Here is a 24,624-nt window from a genome sequence, read left to right on the forward strand (position 1 = left end):
CCACGGAGTTATGTCATGACACCATATGAAAAGGTGACTGGAGACAACTGCAAACAAAGTAACCCTCAAAATACTAAAGACAAATCTCGAATAAAGTAGCCGCTGCTGGAAAGTTCTTCTCGAAATACAAGTCAGAAAGGTAAAGTGTCCTCTTGAGTCAAGTTTTCAGAAGGAAACCTCAGCAGAGGCGTAACACTGGTGTGCAAAACAATAAACAGATTTTACTTCAAGAAGTTTGGTGGGGGAGAAGTTTGGAAAGAGGGTCGACGATGTCAAATCAGAAATTTGTCAAACTTGCATACAACTGAAGCAACAGTAACAGCAGCAACTCTTAAGTACTAGAAAATAACAGCCATTAAACAAACCAATACACCCGAACTAGTCCACCTCGGACACCAAGAATCTCGCTGATCACTTCAAACTACAAGATCAATATGAAAACTTGACATCCCACCGAAAGACAGAGGCAGCAGCTCTTGATACACCTTCCACACCCCGTTGTACCGACAGCACGTGCAACGTCAGAGTCCCAACACAGTCAACCACGCAGATCTCCAAGAAAGGGGCCAAACTTTGAACCAGACTCAGGCTGGCAGATAAGAAGCAGAAGAAATTCGGGCAAAGAAGTAAAACAGAAGCAGGAAAGAGAAGCAGCATAGGATGGGAGCGGCGGTCCCACCAATTGGATTGGTGAGCAAAGAGAAAAGTCCCCCGGATGCAGACAAATAGCCAAAAGAAGATCTACTTCCATCTGAGTTTCCTAGGAACTCAGCGTTGGCTGCCCCCTCCCCGCCCCACCCTAATTCCTCGCTTTCGGTGGGACCCTTAGTAGAAGCAAGGGGGCGCTTCGCAGGTGGCTCCTGGCAAAACTACGAGGGAACTCCCAGAGCTGCCAAGAGGAGAGTCGCGGCCGGTCGCTCGCCGCGTACCTGCGAAGGAAGTGACCAGATGCAAAGGTGAGGTGGGTGGGCTATCCCTTACCTGCCGCAGGAGCTTCCACCGGGCGGCTCCCAAGGGCTCCGAGACTTGAAGCCCCCGAGAGGCGCCGCCGTCTGCTGGGCCTTCGCCCACAGCTCGCTCAGCCTCGCCGGCCTGGGCGCCCGCGACTCGCGACTCCATCGCGTTAAAGCCGCCTATACCCCGAGTTGTCACCGCCAAAGCTCTCCCCTGCCAGGACCTGCCGACTTCTTCCCAGTCAGGACCTGTGAGCCGGACCACCCTCCAACAGCCCTAGCGCGCGCACCCTCCCCGAATTCCGCATTTCCGGTATTCGCGTCTCCTTGGCAACCAGGACAGCGCCGCTTGCGTCATTGCACCATTTTTTGCTGGTGGCCATCTTTAGTGAGGGCGGGCCGAAAAGTAAGGGAGTTATGGCAGAACTCGCGAGACACTGGCTCTTCTTTTCTCCTTGTCCCCTGCCTCTTCTCGAGCCCAGAAGACTAGAAAAGAACGAAAAGCCTTAAAACTTTCAGGGTTTTAAAAAAACCCAGGAGGAGAAGCCGTTCATGACCACAATAAACATGGCGAAATCTGCTTAGGGCTGGTGCTTGACTGGGGTTACGCAGACCTGCGTGCTGCAAACCAGCTCTGGGCGGCTCTGGATAGGTTGTCGTTCTGCGGATTGCAGAACGCAGACTTCGGCTGGACGCGACTGAGGAAACAGCAGTCCTCTTCCCGGAAAGCTTTTGGTTCTCGGACTTGCCCTCTCTCGTTTCGGTGTGCAGAGCCCGGCCGACTGTCCTTCAACTTGCGTACGTATGGAGGGGCATACTGTGTACAGGAGGGGTTCTCCCCGTTTTCCCCTCACCCAGTCATGCCTCAGTCCCCTGGTCCTCGCTTTTGCGTGGCGTCCCTTCTCCGCGTAGCACAAACTGCCGCCACCCCCTACTCCCAGCCTCCTTGCACTCACTTCGCCTCATCTCTGGGGTGGAGAGTTGCACCGAGAAAACGAGCGAGTCCCCCCGGGAACACCCATTCGTTTCCCCCACCCCCACCCCTAGCCTTGCATACTGTCTTCTCCCTGCGGATGAAAATGGATGGGCTGAGGCTGCCGGCATGCATATAATGATTTAGGTCTTTACGGGCCCCTGTTACAGGGCCTTGGCGGGCGGGGGTTGGGGGTGGTTCGTGATGGCTGCCGATCTCTTAACCCCACTCGCCCGTTATTTTGCTGCGACACAGAAAGAGGTCCGGGGGTGGAGGTGGCGGAGGCGTCGTAGTGGATCAGATCTCTAGTAAATCTGACGCAATATTGTACTTTTGATACCGAGGGGCGTTTTGTGGAAGACGTCCATGCTGACATGCAACGGTGTGCAAGACACTTTGATTTCTCGTATAATAATAGTAGCCAGCATTTATTGAGTGCACACTACGTGCCAGGCACTGTATTAAGATCTTTCCATAAATTGTCTAATTTTATTCTTACAACAACTCCATAAGGTAAATGTGTCATTATCTCGGTTTTGCAGCTGAAGAAACTGAGGCACAGGTGGTGAGTGCCGGAGTGACGACCTGAACCCAGGTGTCTCTCTTAAGTACTTATTAGCCTTACTTTGATGGGTTAATAAGGACCATCTGTTCGACAGAAACCAGAGGTGGCCTCACATTATATTTGTTCATCCTGAAGTGATGTGTTTTAACTAAAGAGCTAAATATCTTTTCCACGTTAAGTCCAGTTGTTGTTACGTCCAAGATTTGGAGCCAAACCAGATTGGACATTCTGTTCTGCTACTTTCTGTCCAAGTGACCTAGGGCACTTGTCAAAACCTCCCAGAGCCACAACTTGCTCACCTGTAAAATAAATGTTATAATGGCTACTCTATCAGGTCCTTATGAAGTTTAAATTAGACAAAGTATATAAAAGTGTCTGGCACGAAGCAAACACTCAACACTCCTCTACCTTTATTAAATAAGTAGGCTTTTCCAGTTTATCCTTCATATACCTCCCAAAGATATGTCCTGAATTTCGTAAGGTCAAAGCCATTTTGCCTTTTAACGCCGTCAAGAGTTCTGGAGATGCCCTCATTAAGTCTTTATTTGTTTGCAAATTTTTATTTTTGTTTTTTGTTTTGTTATTTTTTAGTTTGCCCCATGTGTACCAGAATCAGTGCTGCATAGTCTGAGCCTGATAGGATTGACTTTACAAATGAGACATTTAAGTCACGTCTGCTGAGAAGTATGATTTGAATGAAACTTTAACTTATACAAGTTTTCAGGTATTTTTAACCTGAGTTATCAGCTGTCTGCAGTTATTCATAACCTGAAGGGGAGGGATAAGAACTGCGGATCTTAGATACTCTGAGAACCCACTACTGTGTAATCCTACCTATGAAATCATGTGCTGACAGCCCCAAAGGGAGCGTAAACCAGGGACTCTGATATCATGCAGCAGAAGAGCAAATTATTTCTCCAGGCTTTGAAGTATAGTATTCCTCACCTTGGGAAATGCATGCAGAAACAGCACTTGAATCACTGTAACTTCGCTGATCATTATTACAATAGAATAAAATTGAAAAAATATCACCTAACCAAGTGTCTGCAGAATAAACCCACGATATCAGAGTTAGCAAGAAACATCCCAAGTCGGAGCTTCTCAAGTAAGGTATGGACTTTTTAAGTTAACCTATTTGTAGGTCATTAAGATTAATTTTACTTTAAAGATAAAGAATGGGTAAGAGATCAGTTACTAATTTTCTCAGTAATTCTAGTTTGATTTTTAAAGTGTTAAGGCTCAATTGTAGCTCAATTTAAGTATAAAAGAATATATGCATATATATTTATACACTTGTAATATATAAAGATATATATTTATGAAAAATGATTCACCTTAGGAAATCCTTATGCCTACCAGTACATTTCAAAGTATAATTCAGCTTTCTAAACTTCCTAGAATACCATAATAGCTTTTAACAAAATCTAATAATACGCTAATTGTTTTATGAATCTCAAATTAGAAAACTTGAGTAATTCCATGTAATTGTGTGTTGATTCTTTGTTAAAAAAAAAAAAAATGAAAAAAGGCTTTGCATTTTGACCACTTGGGTCCTTCAGGAAGATGCTTTCAGACTGTTGTACTTTGGCCAGACCCCAAGCTATGGGCCTGACCTCAACCTTGAGGACCTGATTGCCGTTATATGTAGAGTCACCCCACATTCTATTTGCGTGGGACAGTCCCAGTCTACACCTGTTGTTCCTGTGTAATTATTAATAGTGTCCCCTTTCCTCTCAAAAATGTCCTCATTAGGATGGTAAATTATATGGTCATCCTACTTATTTGAGATTAAGCTATCTATCTATGCTGCTACCACTTTGACATACCTCCCTACCATATAATTGTTATGATCCTTAGGCTCCTTAAATTGCATGTGGGGGTGATACTTTTGCAATAATTTGCCATTTTGTTTTAATATTTTAAGTTTCTGGTTTAAATTGTTTTGTTGCATACTGATTTTTTTTTTTAGTTTTTTTATTGTGGTAAAACGTGTATAACATAAAATTAGCCATTTTAACCACTTTTAAGGATATAAATCCGTGGCATTAATTACATTGACAGTGTTGTACAGTCATCACCACTATTTTTAAAACCCTATCATCACCCAAAGAAATGTATCCATCAAACAATAACTCCCCACTGCCTCCTTTTCCAGGCCCCTGGTAACCTTTAATCTACTTTATGTCTATGAATTTGCTTATTCTAGATTAATTCATGTAATTGTAATCATATGGTATTTATCCTTCTGTGTTTGGCTTATTTCATTTAACATGTTTTCAAAGTTCATCCATGTTGTAGAATACATCAGAACTTCATTCTCTTTATGGCTGAATAATATTCCATTGTATGTATATATACCATATCCATTTATCTGTCAAAGGATACTTTTTTTCATCTTATTTTACTGGATTATTTATTTAATGTTTGCTCTTAGCTCATGCTTGTGGGTTCTTATGTGGGGGTTTTTTTGTTGGTTTTTTTGCCTGTTTTTTGTTTTCCCTTTTAACTTTTTATCTGTGGTTCCTAGACTTCTTTTACTCTCTACATCTTAGTCTGTCAAATTATTTTTCTTTTTATAGTATCGTGGCTTAGTTTAACACTTCGATGCTTTCTTTATTCAGAAATTCTTTGCCTTTTATTTCATTATCTTTTGTGTGTGTGTGCGCAGCTTTATTCTACTTAAGAAACATAAACTTCAAGTTTTACCTATTGGAAAGATTTGGGGTCTTTAGGTCATTTTATTTTGCACTTTGGAACATTTTGTCATCTAGTACATTTATATTGAGTCTTAGTTTATAAATAGTAGGCAGGAATTATGGGCAGAGTGACAGCTGAGATTAGCTCAGACCCTGAACAGGAGGTTGACTATTTTTTCCCTCCATTTGTCCCTGAAGCAACTTTTCAGTTCTCTTTCATAGATTCCTGTCACCTAGAAACTTTAACCTGAATTAGTAGCTCTTTTGGTAATTCTTCCACCTGAAAAACCAGTCCTGCTTTCACATGTGGTACATCAACCATTTCTTCTGTAAGAAATGATATATGAAAGCTGTGCTGTCTATCTTTTATGATCACTGGGACCCGGGGAAGCTGTGAAGAGACCTATAGACAACGCACATTTTCTTTCAGCAAGCATCCACTCAGTTCCAACTTTGTTCACTCATGCAGATACAATAAAGTAAAAAAAAAAGTAGTTGGTGCCTATAGGCAAATTCAAATATATCTTCCATGATAATGGAGAGAGGTAGAAGATTTGAGGGAAGATTGAAGAGATAGAATCAATCAAACTTCATCATTATAGGGTGATTACATTTTATTGGGGACATCTTAGTGTAGAGAATATAGGATGATAGTCCCTCTTCTGTTTGGATTCTAAAATTCAAAAGCCTCTTAGAAAAGTTGTTTTTAACTCAACCCCATCCCCCACAAACTGACACAAAGCTATTATGGTCTTTATCCCACTTAATAGATGTTTTGCTCCAAAATCTTCCTGTGTTTTCATTACAGGGTAGTGTTCCCCACCCCCCCTCCCCCATTACCCAGATAGGCACCATGTTAACTTTACAAAATCATTAAATACCAAAGCACATTTACATCATCATTATGTTTCAGTTGGACTTATGTCACAGTCACAAGTATACCCTATTGTTACTTAGATCTTAAAGAGTGAGGAAGGAAAAGCATGAGTGGCTCAGTTGGTTAAATGTCCAACTCTTGGGGCACCTGGGTGGCTCAGCCGTTTAGCATCTGCCTTCGGCTCAGGTCATGATCCCAGGGTCCTGGGATCGAGCCCCACATTGGATTCCTTGCTCGGCAGGGAAGCCTGCTTCTCCCTTTCCCACTCCCCCTGTTTGTGTTCTCTCTCTCGCTGTCTCGCTCTCTGTCAAAAAAATAAATAAAAATCTTAAAATGTCCAACTCTTGATTTTCGCTCAGGTCATGATCTCAGAGTCTTGAGATCGAGCCCCAAGTCGGGTTCAGTGCTGGGCATGGAGCCTGCTTAAGTGTCTCTCCCTCTGCACCCCACCCCAACACCAAAAGAAATACAAAAAAGAGCGAGGAAGGAGAAGGAATAAATGTAATTCACTACTAAGGTGGAGATTTCATAGACAGTTGGATGTATGAGTCTAGAATTTGGGAAGAGTTGTCCATATGTAGGTAGAGTTGAGGCCATAAGAACCATACTATATTTAACTCTGCTGCTATTATATCATTTTGAACTTTCCTCATTAGACTGAAATCCTCAAAGAATTTTATAATGTACATCTTTATATGTCCAACACATGGCATAATGACTTCCTCATAGTAGATAAGTAGTAAATGTTTGTGGAATGAATTAATAGTTTAATGAATAAATTTTTTATTTTCACATAATTATAAATTTTATTACTGGAAGAAAGACCCCAGAAATCATCCATTCTGAGTTCTTTCTATGATCTGTTTTAAATTCATTTTTATATATGGTGTGAGGGATTGGGATCCACCGTCATTCATTTGCTTATAGATATATATCCAGTTATCCCTGTACTGTTTGAAAAGACCATTCTTTTTCCATTGAATTGTGTTCACACCATTGTCAAAAAAATCAGTCATCCATAAATGTAAAGGTTTATCTCTGAACTCTCAGTTCTAGCCTGTTGATCTGTATGTCTATCGTTATGCCAGTACCACACTGTCTTGATTACTATAGCTTTGTAGTAAGTTTTGAAATCAGGAAGTGTGTGAGCTCTTTCTTTGCAAATGAAAAAACCAGAGCCACAGAGTCCAAGGTTAAGTAGGAGAATTAGCAGAGTCAGAACTAGACATCAGGTAACCTGATTGCTAGTACCTTTCTTTTTTAGTACCTTTTATTATAAACTATTACAAATACTAACAAAGTCAGAATACCATAACAAATACCCACGTATCCACTACTCAGTGTGACTTTTCCTAACTGGAAAAAATAACATATATTTGAAGACTCCTCTGTACTTCCTGTATCCCATTCCCTAACCTCCCCAGTGGTGATCTGTCTTTCCATGTGTGTTTTTATATAAACTGCACATGTATTTGTATCCACAGATGACATATAGGGGTGTTTTATATGTTTTGAAACTTTATATATTATACATACAATTGTATAACTTTTTTGTTCAACTTAGGATTTTGAGATTCCCCATTAATATGTGTATTGCTAGTTCATTTAGTACAACTATTATATAGTATTCCATCATATATCACAATTAATCCATTTTCTTTAGACAGGCATATAGATTTTCTCCAGTTTCCAGACTTACAAAAGCTACAAAACACAATCTCATATGTATCTCCTTATTCATATATGGTAGACTGTCTCTAGAATCTTATACCTAAAATTAGAATTCCTGATTGTATTCACATGCTAATGTTTCTTTATCAAATTAATTTCTAAATTGATAAAATCATCTAAAATGAAAACAAGGAATAGATGAGAGTTCTATTTATATCTCACTTATATTATCAGACCTTCTTTTTGCCCTTCCAACAGAAAAATGTGTCAAGTATGTCATTGTTTAATATTCATTGCCCTGATTAATGAAGTTGAGCTCTTTTCTGTGTTCATTAACTCCTTTGGTTTTATCTTGAATTGCTTATTCATATGCCTTGACCATTCTTCTTACTGGGTTTTCTTTTTCTTATTGATTCATAAGAGTTCTTTACATGTCCTTTGTCTTTTATGTGCTATAGATATCTTTTTTGTAATTTGTGCTATGTCTTTTCACTTTGTTTATGTCTTTTGTTTAAAGAGATCCTTAAATTTTTATGTTTTGTGCTTTATTTCATTCTACTCAGCAATTATTTGTTGAACACTTACTATGCACCATTCTAGCAATTGGGTATGTAGCAGTGAGCAAAGGGAACAAAAATCCCTGCCTTCATGAAGCTTACCATTCTAGTTAAGAGAGAAGAACAGTGAAGCATATGAATAAAACATAAAGTATGTCAGAGGCAATAGGTACAGTGAAACAAAATAAGGGAAAGAATGACTAGGCCATATTGAGATAGGGAGGATTTTTTTTTTTTTTTTAAAGATTTTTATTTATTTATTTGACAGAGAGAGAGAGCAGGAACACAAGCAGGGGGAGTGGGAGAGGGAGAAGCAGGCCTCCCGCCGAGCAGGGAGCCCGATGCGGGGCTCCATCCCAGGATCCCGGGATCATGACCTGAGCTGAAGGCAGTCGCTTAACCGACAGAGCCACCCAGGCGCCCAGGAGGATTGTTATTTTAATAGGATGGTCAGGGAAGGCCTAACTGTGAAGGTGACATTTGAGCAATAGCTTGAAGGAGGTATTTGGGCATAGGGCATAGCAAGTTCTAAGAAACTGAGGTAGGGGCAAGCCAGTCATGTCCAAGCAATATCAAAGAGGCCAGTGTGGCTCAGAGTAAGTGGGTGTGGGAGGAGTGTAGTAGTAGATGGGGTCATCAAGGTCATGGAACAAGATCCTTTAGGACCATGTAGACCATTGCAAGGATTTTCACTTTTCCTCTTGAGTGAGATGGGAAACCATTGGAGGGCTTTGAGTGAAGAAGTGATATGATCTGACTTTAGGCTCTCTCTAGCTCTTTAGTTGCAAATAGCCTCTGGAAGACAGGAGCAGAAACAGCATTTAGGTTTTCTCCTTATCCAAAGGAGAAAGGATAACAGTACAGACAGAGTGGTTCCAGTACAAGAGTAAAAACTGGTCAGATTCTAGATAGATCTTAAAAGTTGAATTGAAAGGATTTGCAGATCACTTGGTTGAATCGAGAGAGAAAAACAGAGAAGACTGTGGTTTTAAACCTGAGCAACTGGAAGGACAGAATTGCCATTTATCAGGATAATAGGAGTGATTGAAGAACCAGAGTTTTGGGGGAGAGAGGGTACATGGGGAGATTGGAAGTTCTGTTTGGGACATTTTTTGACATACCTATTAGTCGTCTAAGTAGAAAGGTTGAGTAGTCAGTTGGATATCCAGGTTCAACTTGTGCAGGGGAATGGTTTGGGGTAGAGATATAAATTTGGGAGTCCTCAGCATGTAAATAGCATTTAAGGTCATGAAGCTGAGATCACCAAGGGAATTAGTGCAGACTGTAGATGAAGAAGTGGTGCAGGGCATGCTGATGTTAAGAAGCCAGGGAGTTGAATAGGAACCACTAACAAGACTGAGAAGGGCTAGTGAGATAGGAGGAAAACAATAAGAATGAGGTGTCTTGGAAGTCAAGTGAAGAAATGAGGAGGAGGAAGTTATCAGCTGTGTCGTGATGCTTATAGGTCAAGTATATGACCTAGAATAACATTTGTATTTTGCAGTGCTGTGGCCATCAGTGACCTTGACAAGAGCAGTCAGTGGAATGAGAAGGGCAGAAATCTTAGGAGGCTCAAGAAAAGGGAGGAAAGGAATTGGAAGCAGGGGACATAGGAAACAATTACTTTCCTTCATTTAACAATCACTTCTGAACAATGAAAGAGTAAATATAACTAGATATTTTAAATGAGTATAATTAAGGTTATTGAGAAGTGTTTCATGGATACTAAATAAGATGTGTACTAATATGAATACACTTTCAGGTATGTTAGTTACAGATTTAGTATGGTCCTGTGTAAAACAACAAAGAAACCATTTATCAAGTCAAAGAAGTTCGTGATTTCTCTAAATTCTCTATTCATAATTTAAGGTTTTATCATTTTCTAAAGTGTCCTATTTTCTATTTTTTTCTGCATTAATGGAAATGGCCCTAAGATTTATCTCCTTTATTTGTGTTAGATTACATTAGCAGATTTTTCTAATGTTGAACCATCCTTTCATTCTTAAGATATATCCTACTTGGTCACATAGGGTTTTATTATTACTGTTACTGTTTTTTGTTTTGTGCTTTTAAAAAATACATTGATTCAGGCACCTGGGTGGCTCAGTTGGTTAAGCGACTGCCTTCGGCTCAGGTCATGATCCTGGAGTCCCTGGATCGAGTCCCGCATCGGGCTCCTTGCTCGGCGGGGAGTCTGCTTCTCCCTCTGACCCTCCCCCCTCTCATGTGCTCTCTCTCATTCTCTCTCTCTCAAATAAATAAATAAAATCTTAAAAAAAAAAAATCTTTAAAAAATACATTGATTCATTGTATTTTATTTTTTATTTTTTTAGTCCATGTTTTACAGTAAGACTGATTTTTAATTGTCTTATGTTGTCATTGTCCAATTTTGGTGTTAAGGTTATATTTGCCTCATAAAATAAGTTGAGTACTTTTAAATAATTGACATTTTTTTCTTGGTTAGCATATGAGAAAATTACCTGTTCCTTGAAGATTTCAGAAAGCTGCCTTGGAAAGCATCTGGGTTTGGTGTCTCTTTTAAGAAAAGGACACTTAATTACCAGTTTAATTTCTTTGATAGTTACTGGCTTATACAGCTCTTCTGTTTTTATCTGTTTGGGGAATTCATTTATTTTCTGGAAAATTATTCATTTTATCTGTACATTTTCAAATGTATAGGCATAAAGAACTTTATTGTGATTTTTTAAATCTATTATATATGTAGTCATATCACCTTTTTCATTTCTAACATTCTTTTTTAATCACTTTTGCTGTACATGTCTTTTTAGTACATTTTTTAAATATTTTTTTTTCCTTTTTTCAGAGGACCAACTTTTTTTTAAATATATAAAAATAACCAACTTTTTGTTTTGTTGATCTTCTCTAGTTTCTTTATCAATTTCATTGAAACAACTTTATTCTGTTTCTTCCTTTAGGTTTACTATCTTTATTCTTAAATTGAAATGCTTCATGTTATATTTCAGGAGACCTGTAATGTCAGTTTGTCCCACTATTAATGATGTAAAGCTTGATAATTTTGGTTAAGGTGATAATTGCTGGTTCTCTCCATAAGTAAAAGGACCTTATTCTCTTTGCAGTTACTAAGTAATCGGTAGGGTGGTACTTGGTACTATATGAGCATTGTGTTACCCAACATCATTTCACCTAATAAATTTAACAACCATTGATGATCTTTACCCTAATCAGTTGACACTGGGGTTGCTAATGATTTTCTAATTCTATTATTTCTACATTTATTAGCTGATATTATTCTGTAAAGAAGAGTTTTCTTTTTTGTTGAACCCTTATTTTTAATTCTAGTGTGGTGTGTTTGGGGAGTTTTTTGTTTTGGCTTGTTTTCAAATTACGAATTTTTATATTTTTCAGGGTAATATCAGTTACAGTCATTATTCTTTTTGGTGCTCGAATTGTCCCAAATATAGGAACCTCTACAAACTGGCCCTTTTTAACACCTCTCCATTAAGCTTTGGGCATTTCCTTGCTTTCTGACAAGCCTATTTTTTTACTCGCCTGCCCTGGATTTGGAATTAGCCATTTCTTAATGGTACCATCTTGACTAAAAGCTGTCCAGTGTGTTTTTACTGTGCAATATTTCTGTCTTTAGAATTCATTTTTGCCATAATGAAGTTAACATATTCCATCCTCCTGTTTCATGAGTTTCATTGTTAAAATGGTTTTATGGTAGGTCACGTAGAAGGTGGGAAAGAGTGCCTTTTTCCACTAAAGGAGTGATACTTTTCACGTAACCTTAAAATTTTAAGTTAAAGCTATCCTCACCTCAGTTCCATTAGGTAGTGTATGCCCTTCAAACCAGTAGACTATTAATGTATTAAGATACTTGGCTAAAATAGATAGGTTTAGCTGTGTACTCTAATGATAATGCTAACTGGCATTGAAATGAAAGCTTAAAATACCCAGTGGGTATTGTTGGGACAGAATTAAAACAACTTGGATGTTGAATATTTTGGATTTATGAATATTATATAAAATCTCCATTTTCCTGGGAGTAATTCCTTTTGAGGAATTATTTATAAAGCTCTGAATTCTATCTCCATTTTATTAAGGCAGTTAAAAGTCCTGTTGCTTACATGGTTATTTTAGTTCAGATAAGCTCAAGTTTATTTGGATTTTTGACCCAGAAAAAGGCTAATCAAGAAAGTAACATAAATTTGACTAAGAGGACAGGTATTATTCCCAGTTCTGTTGCCTTTAGCCCTGCATTGGCTATGGCTCTGTAAGAATGGGTATTCTAAAAAAAGAAGAACAGTTATTTAAAAGTAGCAAGGCCCAGCTCTGTGACACAGAATGTGCTAGAAACTGCAAGGTAGAAAGAGGTACTCTTCATAGCTAGCCTGACTCTACTTCAAAAGTTGCAGTGGAATTACAGAACAAATAAGCAATGTTATCTGGAAATGAAAAGGCAGTTCCAATTGCTAAGTTATAGTTTCAGGATAGATTTCTAGTGATCTTCCAATTTGTGTTTCAGATGATAGTAGGAAATTATTGATACAGATACTTTACCTCACTACTCTAAAAATCAATTCTATCTAGATTTTGTGAAAATGCTAAGAAATAAATGAAAAACATATGAGCCTCCAGTATTTGGATTTTAAATAATTACTCAAGCATATTAAGTATATGATTGAAGTAGAGACTAAATGACTTAGACTACCATAACAGTTGTTCCTAAGTGGAATCTAATCCAAATCATAAAGTATCTCAAAAAGTCCAAAGGAAAAACTTTGTGAAAATGATCGTTTTTCCATTTGATTTGTTTTGGTGATTTTTCTATTTTATTCTTGTGTTTAATTTTAGACTGTAAACTTTTTGTGATATAAACTGTATTTATAGCTTACTACAGTGTTGGTAAAGTATCATTGACACACTTGTGCCATAAATATTTACCAGCTGTTAGAGGTCCTTACCAACAGCTTAGTGCCCCTCCGGCACAAATCACTGTACAGTTGTCATCTTTGGCAGAAAGCTGATGTTGAAAATCTTGGCTAGAATTCTTTTGCTTAACCGAGGCAAACCTGTGAAGTGTTGAATAAGTGAACCTTTTTTTATTTGATAACAGGTTTTTGCCTTATCCAAATTTTAATAATTCATGTGGCATTTACACACTCACCAGAGGTCACCTAGAGCTCTTAGCTTATTACATACTTCCAATAAGACATTGAATGCTTCTTTAGCTTTCATCTGTATCTCTACTCATGTTCATTAATTGTCCATTATTTTTTCTTAACTCTGTTTATACAGCGAACATATTTTTTCCTTAAACTTAAAAGCTCTGTTTTTTATATAAAGTATTAATTAACCTTTTGATATGATAAACAGTTCTATTGGGGGGATTCCTTATCCCCACAAGAGAAGAAAATTATGGCTAATGAAGACATAAAATAAGACGTATTTCTTAAAATTCTTGCTGCGAATAAAAATAATAGTGAACATTTATTAATAAAGATAATGTCTTCCTCTCCCTTTGAAATTTCCCTCCTTTTAGGAGGTATTATAGTACTTGATAAAACTCAGTAAACATTTCTTTCTACCTTTTACCCCTGACTATTAAATATGTAAACATCCTTGCCTTTGCTGCTTAATTTTGTATAAGCCTTTCTTATAGTATATCTAAATATTCTCCAGTGCTTCTTAGTGCTTCTGTACCTTAAGGACTTATACATGTTAATTAATAGTATAGCCATCAGGTGTCCATCTTATTTTCTTTGTTTACGTTTTTAAATGAAAAAGAGCTTAAGAAACAGCATTTAAGATTTGTGAAATGCATATTATTTCATAGATATAGACCTACCCTTGTAGTACTTGCATGAAAAAGAAATAGGGATGATTTCTAAAAAGCAAAGGTTTTTCTCTCTAGTTTGAAATATGATCATACCAGTAAAATTCTTTCCAGGATTTTCTGCCTATTAAACAAGAAAACGAAAAATCACTTTCAGAAAACATGGATGCGTTTGAAAAAGTGAGAACAAAATTAGAAACACAACCACAAGAAGAATACGAAATCATCAATGCAGAGGTAGGATATCTTATGTCTTTTTTTTTTGTAATCTGGTATTACCAGTCAGGATGCAAATGAAGTACTTTGTGATTCTAGACATAATCCCACAACAAAATTAAACTGCTTTTGCCTTTATGCTGAAAAACTTAACAAAGAATAAGCAGAATGTTGTTTTTAAGATAAACTGTAAATGAATTTCAAAATCAAAATGAATTTCCAAGTTACTTTGTTAATTCTGGTTTTTGGAAGCAAACACTTCTATTTTAAAATGTTTTAAATAATTCCAAGGAGAAGTTCATATGAAACCATCAACCATCATTTTTTTATTATTATTTGAAAAGTATTTGATTGCTCTGTCTACACTTTTTTTTTAAATAAAAGGAAATACACTTTAAGAAAATTTTAAAAAAAGAAAAAAAATGATAAAAAAAAAGGAAATACACTTTAAGTAGTGTAATACCATGAAAGCCAAGTAATTGACCATTTAATGGTGTTACCACAGTCATATATCGAGTTGAAACAGATTGAACATGCATGTTGCAACTTTTTCATTAAGGCTGGAAAGTAGAACCACAGCTTATAAATGAAAATCACATTCATAGTATAATGGAAATAGCAGTAGGTTAAGACTCAGGAATTCCAGTTTCGAAATAAATCGTTAACTGGCAGGTAATAAATGTGTCTTAGGCTACCTGAAGTCATATCAATCAATCAATTGCATTTAACATGTAGGTATTAGACAAGAGCACTATTTATATATTGGGTAATATTCTCTCAATCTCAAATTGTATATATCTATCAACCCATAAGATGCTTTGTATAAAATCAAATTGAGGGGCGCTTGGGTGGTGCAGTCGGTTGGGCGTTGTACTCTTGGTTTCAGTCTAGGTCATGATCTCAGGGTCATGAGATAGAGCCCCAAGTCAGGCTCCACCCTCAGTTCAGAGTCTGCTTGAGACTCTCTCCCTCTGCCCCTCCTTCCTGCTCTCTCTCTCACGTGCACTTGCACTCTCACTCTCTCAAATAAATAAATCTGAAATTTATTTCCTCTAAATAAATAAATAAATAAATCTGAAATTTATTTCCTCTAAAACATGCAGTCACCACCAACTGTCCTGCAGTTGGTGGTGACTGCATGTTTTAGAGGAAAGAATCTCAGCAGGTTACTGATTGTGTTTTCAGACTAATCTGAACCACTGTTTCTTCATCTGCCTCATTTTAGATTACCTTGAAGATTTCATTCAATCTTTTGTTAACTGAATCCCACCATAGGGATGTCAGATACTCCCAAAATATAGCTAAAGTGGTTTGTTACTGTCATAAGAGCCAAAACAGATTTTGTTATGCCTTCTCTTTGTTGACTCTTAAATTTATGTATTAGAAACTCCTCCAGTGATTGTGAATGTATGAAAACCTTATCTTAATTACTGTGTTGTAAAAAGTGATCCACTTTAAATTTTTTGTGTTCATTCATAGACATAGGTCTGCTTTTTATAAAAGATCTTTTTTTTTTTTCATCTTAAATGGTCAGACCAGGGGCTCCTGGTGGCTCAGTCAGTTAAGCATTTGCCTTTGGCTCAGGTTATGATCTCAGGGTCCTGGGATCGAGCCCCGCATTGGACTCCCTGCTCAACAGGGAGTCTGCTTCTCCTTCTGACCCTCCTCCCTGCTCATGCTCTCACGCTCTCTAGCTGTCAAATGAATAAATTAGAAGTCTTAAAAATAAATGGTCAGACCATCAAACAGTTAATTAAATTGTGTTTAAATTATTATTAAACCATTTTTCTTTCTTTTTTTTTTTTTTGTCAGGTTAAGCATGGTGGTTTCGTTTATTATCAAGAAGGTTGCTGCTTGGTTCGTTCCAAAGACGAAGAAGGTACACCATAGTTTTTCCTTTTTTTTTCTAACGTACTCTGATTTTTCATAATTCATGTTTTTTCGTAGGAAATTCGGTATTAATTTCTCAAAGGTATAGAAAATATATAGAGATTTTTAGATTATTTCTACATATTTTTTTAAAAATGACTAGTTAATATCTGGGTTTGCTCAAGATACAGTTAACAGCTATGCCCAAAAGCTTTGGTGGGGAGAATGGAGGTGGGATCCAGTATTTTTTGAGCATCTCCTATATCCCAAGTACTACTCTGAGCCTTTTACGTAGATTATTCAATGTCATTTACGTTCTGTTAATGCCGTAATGTCTCCATGGTCTTTTCTATGAAGGAAGCCGAATGTAGCCTCTCATAGGTGGGGGATGCTAATTCAAAGCACTGAAATACAGTTTAAAGATTTTTTTAAGTACATCTTATGGAGTTAACACTTTCATACTTTTCTTTATGCAGCAGATAATGATAATTACGAAGTTTTATTCAATTTGGAGGAACTTAAATTAGACCAGCCCTTCATTGATTGTATCAGAGTTGCTCCCGATGAAAAATATGTAGCTGCTAAGATAAGAACTGAAGATTCTGAAGCATCTACCTGTATAGTTGTGAAGCTCAGTGATCAGCCTGTAATGGAAGCCTCTTTCCCAAACGTGTCCAGTTTTGGTAAGCCACCAAACAAAACAGTCTTCTGTGTTAAACAGGCAACTGTGAGAATTGTCCGCATCTTTGAAACACTTTTACTTGTCAATGTGAATGAGAAGGTGAATGCCTAATCCATTTATCCCTATGGACTCCATAGCTTCCTGTGTCTCTCTTATTCAGGAGACCTTCCTTTAAGTGTATATCCAAATTCATGTTCATGTTTTTTAAAGTATTACAGTCAGAATCCAAACTGTACAGTGTATTTCAGTAGATCAGTAATTCTTTGCAAATTTACCATTCAGATACATTTTTGCATATAAGTTGTATCTTAATATGTTACTTAACTTTAAATTTAGGTGGGTTTTTTTTTTTTTAATTTAATGTTATCTTGTCAAGCTATGAGAGCAGATTGCCCAGGGTCACTACCAACAAACTTTGGCACATGTTGAACTAACTTAATCATCAACAGAAGTTGTGATATTTTGACTAAGAGAACCAACTTTAAATTTTATCTTTTATCATTGAGTGGTACATATATTCATAGTTTATCTTCCCTTTTCATTTTCTGCCATAATTTTCCCCATTGTTTAATAACTAAATGCTTTTGCAGTTGAAATTATAGTCTAATTTATTCTGAGACCTACTTTGGGGGGGATGGGCAGAGAGAGAGGGAAGGAAAATCTTAAGCAGGCTCCATGCCCAGGGCAGAGCCCCACATGAGGCTGAAGCTCATGACCTGTGCCAAAATCAAGAGTCGGATGTTCACCGACTGAGCCACCCAGGCGCCCCCTGAGACATACATTTTGTACATTTTAACCTCTCTAAAATCAAGATGCTATTATACAATGATGTGTTACAGTCACTGTCAGCCAGGTGGCAGTCATGGTGTGATCGTGTGAAAACTTCATTGACAGCTTCTGGTAAGATCAAGCAAACTCCAGCATTAAAATGATTTGGTAGTTTGAGATAGTCTATGGTTTGAGGGTAGACAGAAAAGAGATAGGCATGAGAGAATGTGATCCAGTGTTTCTTTAGACTCAAAGTTAGAGATTGTAGATGTAAACATAACTTATCTCCTGTAAGCATGTGACACTGAGATACTAAACATTCAACTCTTATTTAGAAACCTGAGACTGAGAACTACTTGAAACTTTGGAATTGATATAGTAATATTTTATTCTCCAGAAAGCTCTCTGACTTCTGTATAACATTGGTTAGCTCCAGTCAAACCTGTGTTCAATTTTACATTTCCAGGGATGAACTTGTAAATCTCTTTTTTTGTGTGTGGCACTCAAAATTTGAATGCCCTGTGCCCTTTTTTTCAATTGTAAATAATATGTAATGTATAATTCTTTAATTATTTTCTTTCAGAATGGGTAAAGGATGAAGAAGAGGAAGATGTCTTATTCTACACTTTCCAGAGGAACCTTCGCTGTCATGATGTGTATCGAGCAACTTTTGGTGATAACAAACGTAATGAACGTTTTTACACAGAAAAGGACCCAAGGTACTAGAATAATGCGAGTAAATTTTTTTCTCCAGGGTTTTTCTCCAGTTATCTAAAGTGCTGTTCTTGATTGACATAAAATGTTGATTTCAGCTAGAACCAGGTGTAATAATAGGCTAAAATGAGCATAATCATTCTTTTATTAGTTTGGATTTAAAATTGGAATCTAGTTATATTCAGACTCCACAGTGAACACAAATACACCATTAGACTGCAAATACTAAGTTGCTAACATTCTCTGGGGACTGTGATACATGAAAAGAGTTAATTAAATCTTTAATAGGGTTGTTATACTATATTTTTTAAATCTTTTATAAGCCATTACTAGAATACCATGGTGTCAGTGGCTCAGAATTCACTACTCATTTCAAATAAATTATCTGCCTTTTAAATTGTTTTACTTTGAGCCATGATGTCCACTGATCTTTAAATGTTGTTCTCCCCAGTATTTTGGAAATTCCTCCTTAAAGGTAATTCTCTTTACTTCCTTATAATCTAGGACTCATGCCTCATATTACCACTTAGCAGGCTTGGGAGGAAATGGCAGTAAGTTTATCTGGCAAAATCCCTTGACTCTTAACCCAGATATACTTTTCCAAATGATTTATGAGAAACAAATTTCTCCTTAAGACTAGGGTCCTATCACCTTATATGTCATTTAACAGTATAGCTTGGACAATGTCTGAACAGATTTTACAAGAAAAAAAAAAGGCATCCGTGTCAGTGAAGTTGATACTCAAAACAAGAAAATTAACCCACCATTTCATGAAATTTCAGAACTGATAAGGATCTTAATGAAAATCTTATACAGCCCCCAGTTTATATTGAGAATTTGAGGTCTAGAAAAATTCCATTATTCCAGCCCATAGAACTAACATTCTTGGTCTAGTAATGCTGTCATTGCCTTCCCCCTCCCATGATGATTTTTTTGGTGAGAAATTATTAGAACTATTCATACAATTCTATTTTATGTGTCATTCATCAAGGACATCTTTTAGGGAGATGATAACAAGCTAGTAATTTATTATGTTCTATCAATAACTTATGATTACAAACCATTTGCCATCTTGTGAATGAAGCTCAAAATTAACACAGTAAGCTATACCCTTGAATAAGATACTTGTTTGCCATATATTGGTACCATCCTAATTTCCAAGATTAAGTGGAACCTCTTTGGTTTGTACATGCTTTCCTGCTCCATAAGGAACTAACCAGTTATGGTTAAGCCTCATTTGACATTCAGAACCCTGATCTACAACAAACTAATTTGTAAATTCTTAACACTTTATAATCCCCAAATCCAGAGGGGAGGACCAAAGGGAAGAGTAGTATACCTAAAGAGAAAATGGAGTAAAGGTCTTCAGAGAACTTCTAAAACACAGAGCTGCTTCTTTACTGTGTTTGCTTTGATCCTCAGGGTTTAGTTTTCTGTTCTCATAAGTAAAGTTCACCAAAGTGTGTAATTTCCATTTACCTGCGTCTGGTGGCCCAGTTTGGGGTACCTGATTTTTAAAAAGGTATTGTCATAAATGTGCGTAAAAAGAACCCTTACGAGCCAGGTTCTTCATCTGCTTTGCTTCCAGTGTTTGAGTAAATTTGGTTGTTCAATATCTCAAAAGGTAGCTTTTTGTTTTGATACTAGAATGCCTCTAAAAATCATGTTCAAGAAAAATGCCTCTCCACTATTCTTAAAGATTGATACGTTTTAAATATATATTCATCCATTTTCACATATTTCCAGGGCCATTTAATTCACACATTCTAGGGAGAGCAGAATTATAAAGATTCTAAAGGGAAAGATCTGAACAGAATTAGGAGACCTGCCTTTTAAGTCACTGAAAAACACCACCTCCCTCCCCACCATCAAAAACCATTACTGGTACAAATATTATTCACTATATGATTTACAGTTTGGTTCTATCACTAGAGGCCAGAACAGGGCTAAATTAGAAAAGCCCGTGGGAGGTTACTGAAACTGACCAGGTCATTGAAGACTGGAGGTCTAAACCCGAAAGATCCCAGTGAGGACAACTCAGGATAACCTTGAGTATATTAAGCTGCACCAAACACTTAACATCTTAGAAATTTCAAGTAAAAGGAATTTTAGAGGTAGACCATTGACTTTTTTTAGCAATCAGTCTTTTGAAATCTAGAGACAGTTAAAGATTTACATGAAATCATACAGTTGATTAGAAAACAGACACTTGCATCTTTAGCACTTGATTCTGCTCTTCCTTTTCAGTAGAACCTGAATTCTTGTGTGAGAAATGGAATTAGCCTGGAATGGCCCCTTTTCCTCTATGTGGCAGAGGGTTCTAGTCTTATTTCTTCTACAGATTGTTTGATCTTGGACAAGCCATTTCTTGTTCAGTTTCTGTGTCCTTGGTAATGCTTTACCTAGGTAATGCTTTAGAATTTAGAGTGTCTTTAGAATTTAGACACTCACATTATCTAAAAGATTCCAAAAGTCTTGCTGAATTTATTTTGTGTTTCTACGTTTCTTTCATACTTTTGAGTATACCTATCTTTAAATATATTTATGCAAATTAAAAATCGTTGCAAATCATTTCAAACTCCTCACATATCCAATAATACTGCAGAATGGGAAAATTAGAGTTTGCTACCCATGTAGGCATAATGGTTGCAACCAGTGTAATTAATAAAAAGACATGTTTGCTTATTAAAATTGAAATTGATTTTGTGCATTACAGCATGGTCCCTACATGTAAATTCATAAGACAATGTAGAACTGCTAGATTATGAGCAGAGACTTAATCACTTTCATGTCTTTATTGATAACTAGGGTACCAGACTTGTATTAATTGCCATTGATCTAGCCTATTAATTGAGTAAATGGTGCACTTCAGTCAATTTCTCTCTTTCAAGCTAAAACCCTAGTCCAGTGATGACTGTGAGGGTCTTTTTGGTTTTGTTTTGTTTTTTTTTTGAATTCTTAGCAGTATATAGCAGGATTTAAAGTAAATGTTGCCTTGTGGTAAGCGTAGCATAACATACAAACTTGTCAAATCACTATGTTGTACACCTGAAACTAATGTACATTGTGCATCACCTGTACTCAAAAAAAAAAAAAAAGTATATGTTGCTACTAAATCATAAAACTAATAGAAAAATGTATTATTGTGGTAGGTGAAAAAAATTAATATGTAGTATGTCAACTTATTTTTCATAGTAAGCATAATTTTCATAATCAGAGGTAAAATACATTTTAAGTTTAAAAATAAATATCAATAGAAATAAATGGGAAAATGGATTGGCCTTAGTTCTTTACATTTCTTATCTTCTTTCTTTTTGAATTGAAAGTACTTTGGTATCATTCTGTAACATTTTTTGTTAATGTACACATGCCTTTTTTAAGATTTACTTTTTTTTTCAGCTTTTTTGAGATATAAATATATGTAACAAGTTTAAAGTATATGTGGTAATTTGATACATTATACCTATTACAAAATGATTAACACAAGAGAGGTAGTTAATATCTCAATCACCTCACAAATTACCACTTTTTTAATGTATGGTGGGAACATTTAAAATCTACTTGTCTTGGCTACTTTCGAGTATGTAATACTGTATTGCTAACTCTATAGTCACCATGCTGGACCTTGGTCCCCAGAGCTTATTCATCTTATATAACTAAAGATATGGGGATGCCTGGGTGCCTTAGTCCGTTAAGCATCCAGCTGTTGGTTTCTGCTCAGGTCATGATATCTGGGTTGTGAGATCAAGCCCCGCGTTGGGCTCTGTGCTGGGCTCTGCGCTAGGCATGGAGCCTGCCTAAGATTCTCTCCCTCTCCCTCTGGCCCTATCCCTCCTCCCTCCCTCTCAAATAGATAAATAACTGAAAGCATGTACCCTTTCTCCATTATCTCCGTATTTCACCTAGCTCTCAGTTCCTGGCCACTATTGTACTGCTCTGTTTCTCTGAGTTTGGCTTTTGTAGATTCCAAATATATGTGATGTCATAGGATATTTGTCTTTTTCTGTCTGACTTATTAGCATAATGTCCTCAAGGCCAATCCATGTTGCTGCATATGGCAGGATTTCCCTTTTGTCATGGCTGAATAATACTTACCCAGTGTGTGTGTGTGTATTCTTTATTCATCCATCAGTGGACACTTAGGTTGTTTCCATATCTTGGCTATTGTTAATACTACGGTAAACTTGGGAGTGTAGATATGTCTTTGTGACCCAGACTCCATTTCCTTTAGATAGTACCCAGAAGTGGGTTTGTTGAATCATGTGGTAGTTTGGTAGTTCCTTTTTTAATGTTTTTAAGATTGTATTTACTTAAGAGAGAATTTGCATGAGAGCGGGATGAGGAGCAGAGAAGGAGAGAATCCCAAGCAGATTCCCACTGAGCACAGAGCCCAACATGGGACACGATCCTGTGACCCCAAGATCATGACCTAAGCCGAAACCAAGAGTCAGATGCCTAACCAGCTGAGCCATACAGGTGCCTCTCCTTTTTTAATTTTTTGGGGAACTTTCCTTTTTTTTTTCCATGATAGCTGTATCAATTTGCATTCTCACCAACAGTACACAAGGGTTTCCTTTTCTCCACATCCTCACAACATCAGTTACCACTTACCACTTGTCTTTTTGATAATTCTAACATATATGAAGTGATATTGTGATTTTGATTTGCATTTCCCTGATGATTAGTGATGTTGAGCATCTTTTCATGTATCTGTTGGTCATTTGTATGTCTTTGGAAAAATGTTCAGGTCTCCTGCCCATTTTTAAATCAGATTTTTTTTTTTTTTTTTTTTTGCTTTTGAGTTATAGGAGTTCCTTATATATTTTGGATGTTAACCCTTTATCAAATATATATATGCTTTGCAAATACTTTATCCCACTTCATAGGCTGCCTTTTCACTTTGTTGATTGTTTCTTTTGCTATGTAGAAACTTTTTAGTTTGATGTAGTCCCACTTATCTATTTGTTTCTACTTCTGGTGTCATAAAAAAAAAAAATCATTGCCAAGACATCTATCTCAAGGAACTTTTTCCCTATGTTTTCCTCTAAGAGTTTCATATTTTCAGGTCTTATGTTTAAAGTCTTTAATCCGGGGCGCCTGGGTGGCTCAGTCAAGGGTCTGCCTTCAGCTCAGGTCATGATCCCAGGGTCCTGGGATCGAGCCCTCCATCAGGCTCCCTGCTCGGCAAGAAGCCTGCTTCTCCCTCTCCCACTCCCCCTGCTTGTGTTCCCTCTCTCAGTCAAATAAACAAATAAAATAAAGTCTTTAATCCATTTCAAGTTAATTTTTGTGAGTAAAGATAGGGGTCCAATTTTATTAGCATAGCAATTTCAAGAGCATGTGATTATCCAGTTTTCCCACACAATTTATTGAAGAAATTTTCTGTTCCCTTTTGAGTGTTCTTGGCTCCCTTATCCAATATTAGTTGAGCATATATTCAAGGGTTTGTTTCTGTGTTCTCAGTTCTGTTTCAAGTAGGTCCAAGTGTCTATTTTTTTTTTTAACATTTATTTATTTGACAGAGAGCATGAGTGGGAGGGAGGGGGGCAGAGGGCGAGAAGAGAATCTCAGGCAGCTCCCCACCAAGCACAAAGCCTGACGTGGGACCCAATCTATGACCTTGAGATTATGACCTGAACTGAAACCAAGAGTCAGACGTTCAACCAACTGAGCCACCCAGGCACCCCCCCCAGTGTGTTTTTATGTCAGTACAATATTGTTCTGATTATTATAGCTTCGTAATATAGTTTGAGATCAGAAAGTGTGATGCCTTTTACTTCTTTCTCAGGGTTGCTTTGGCTGTTTGAGATCTTTTGTGGTTCTATACAAATTTTGGGATTTTTTTTTTTCTCTTTCTGTAAAAAATGCCATTGGAATTTTGATAGGGATTGCTTTCAATGTATAGATGGCTTTGGGTAGTGTGGACATTTTAATGATACTCATTTTTCCAAATCATGAATGTGGCATATCTTTCCATTTATTTGTGTCCTCTTTATTTTCTTTCATCAAAGTTTTAAGTTTTCAATGTATAGATATTTTCCTTCCTTGGTTAAATTTTTTACTAAGTATTTGGTTTTGATGCTGTTTTAAATGGTGTTGTTTTGTGTGTTTCTTTTTCAGATATTTCATTGTTAGTGTATCAAAACACGACTGATTTCTGGATGTTGATTTTACATCCTGAACTGAATTCATGTATTAGTTCTACAGTGGAATATTTAAGGTTTTTTATATATAAAATCATATCACCTGCAAATCCTTTCTGATT

At 37.0% G+C, this 24,624-nt stretch overlaps 2 protein-coding genes across 15 annotated transcripts in view; one reads left to right on the forward strand and one right to left on the reverse strand.

Moving 5' to 3' along the window:
* The window catches only part of CAMKMT (calmodulin-lysine N-methyltransferase), a 431,738-nt gene extending 430,469 nt beyond the window's left edge, over positions 1–1,269 (reverse strand). For all 9 annotated transcript variants that reach the window (XM_064572538.1, XM_064572539.1, XM_064572544.1 and 6 more), the window contains exon 1: positions 982–1,269. In XM_064572538.1, the coding sequence (XP_064428608.1) occupies positions 982–1,119 (138 nt within the window). In that variant the 5' untranslated portion in view covers positions 1,120–1,269. The remainder of the gene's footprint in view (positions 1–981) is intronic.
* Positions 1,270–1,447: 178 nt separating this feature from the next.
* The window catches only part of PREPL (prolyl endopeptidase like), a 69,235-nt gene continuing 46,058 nt past the window's right edge, over positions 1,448–24,624 (forward strand). For 3 of the 6 annotated variants that reach the window (XR_010405716.1, XR_010405715.1, XM_045885074.3), the window contains exons 1-6: positions 1,448–1,751; positions 3,083–3,601; positions 14,225–14,347; positions 16,139–16,205; positions 16,672–16,878; positions 18,229–18,364. Coding sequence is in view for 4 of the 6 variants with exons in the window: in XM_045885074.3 (XP_045741030.1) it covers positions 3,383–3,601; positions 14,225–14,347; positions 16,139–16,205; positions 16,672–16,878; positions 18,229–18,364 (752 nt within the window). In the remaining 2 variants the exon portion in view is untranslated. The remainder of the gene's footprint in view (positions 1,752–3,082; positions 3,602–14,224; positions 14,348–16,138; positions 16,206–16,671; positions 16,879–18,228; positions 18,365–24,624) is intronic. The other 3 variants (XM_064572532.1, XM_064572533.1, XM_045885076.3) reach the window with 3 other exon arrangements.

This window comes from Mirounga angustirostris, unplaced genomic scaffold, assembly GCF_029215605.1.
Source record: "Mirounga angustirostris isolate CCGP_5_RB_7025 unplaced genomic scaffold, mMirAng1.0.hap1 SCAF_10, whole genome shotgun sequence".
NCBI lineage: Eukaryota > Metazoa > Chordata > Mammalia > Carnivora > Phocidae > Mirounga > Mirounga angustirostris.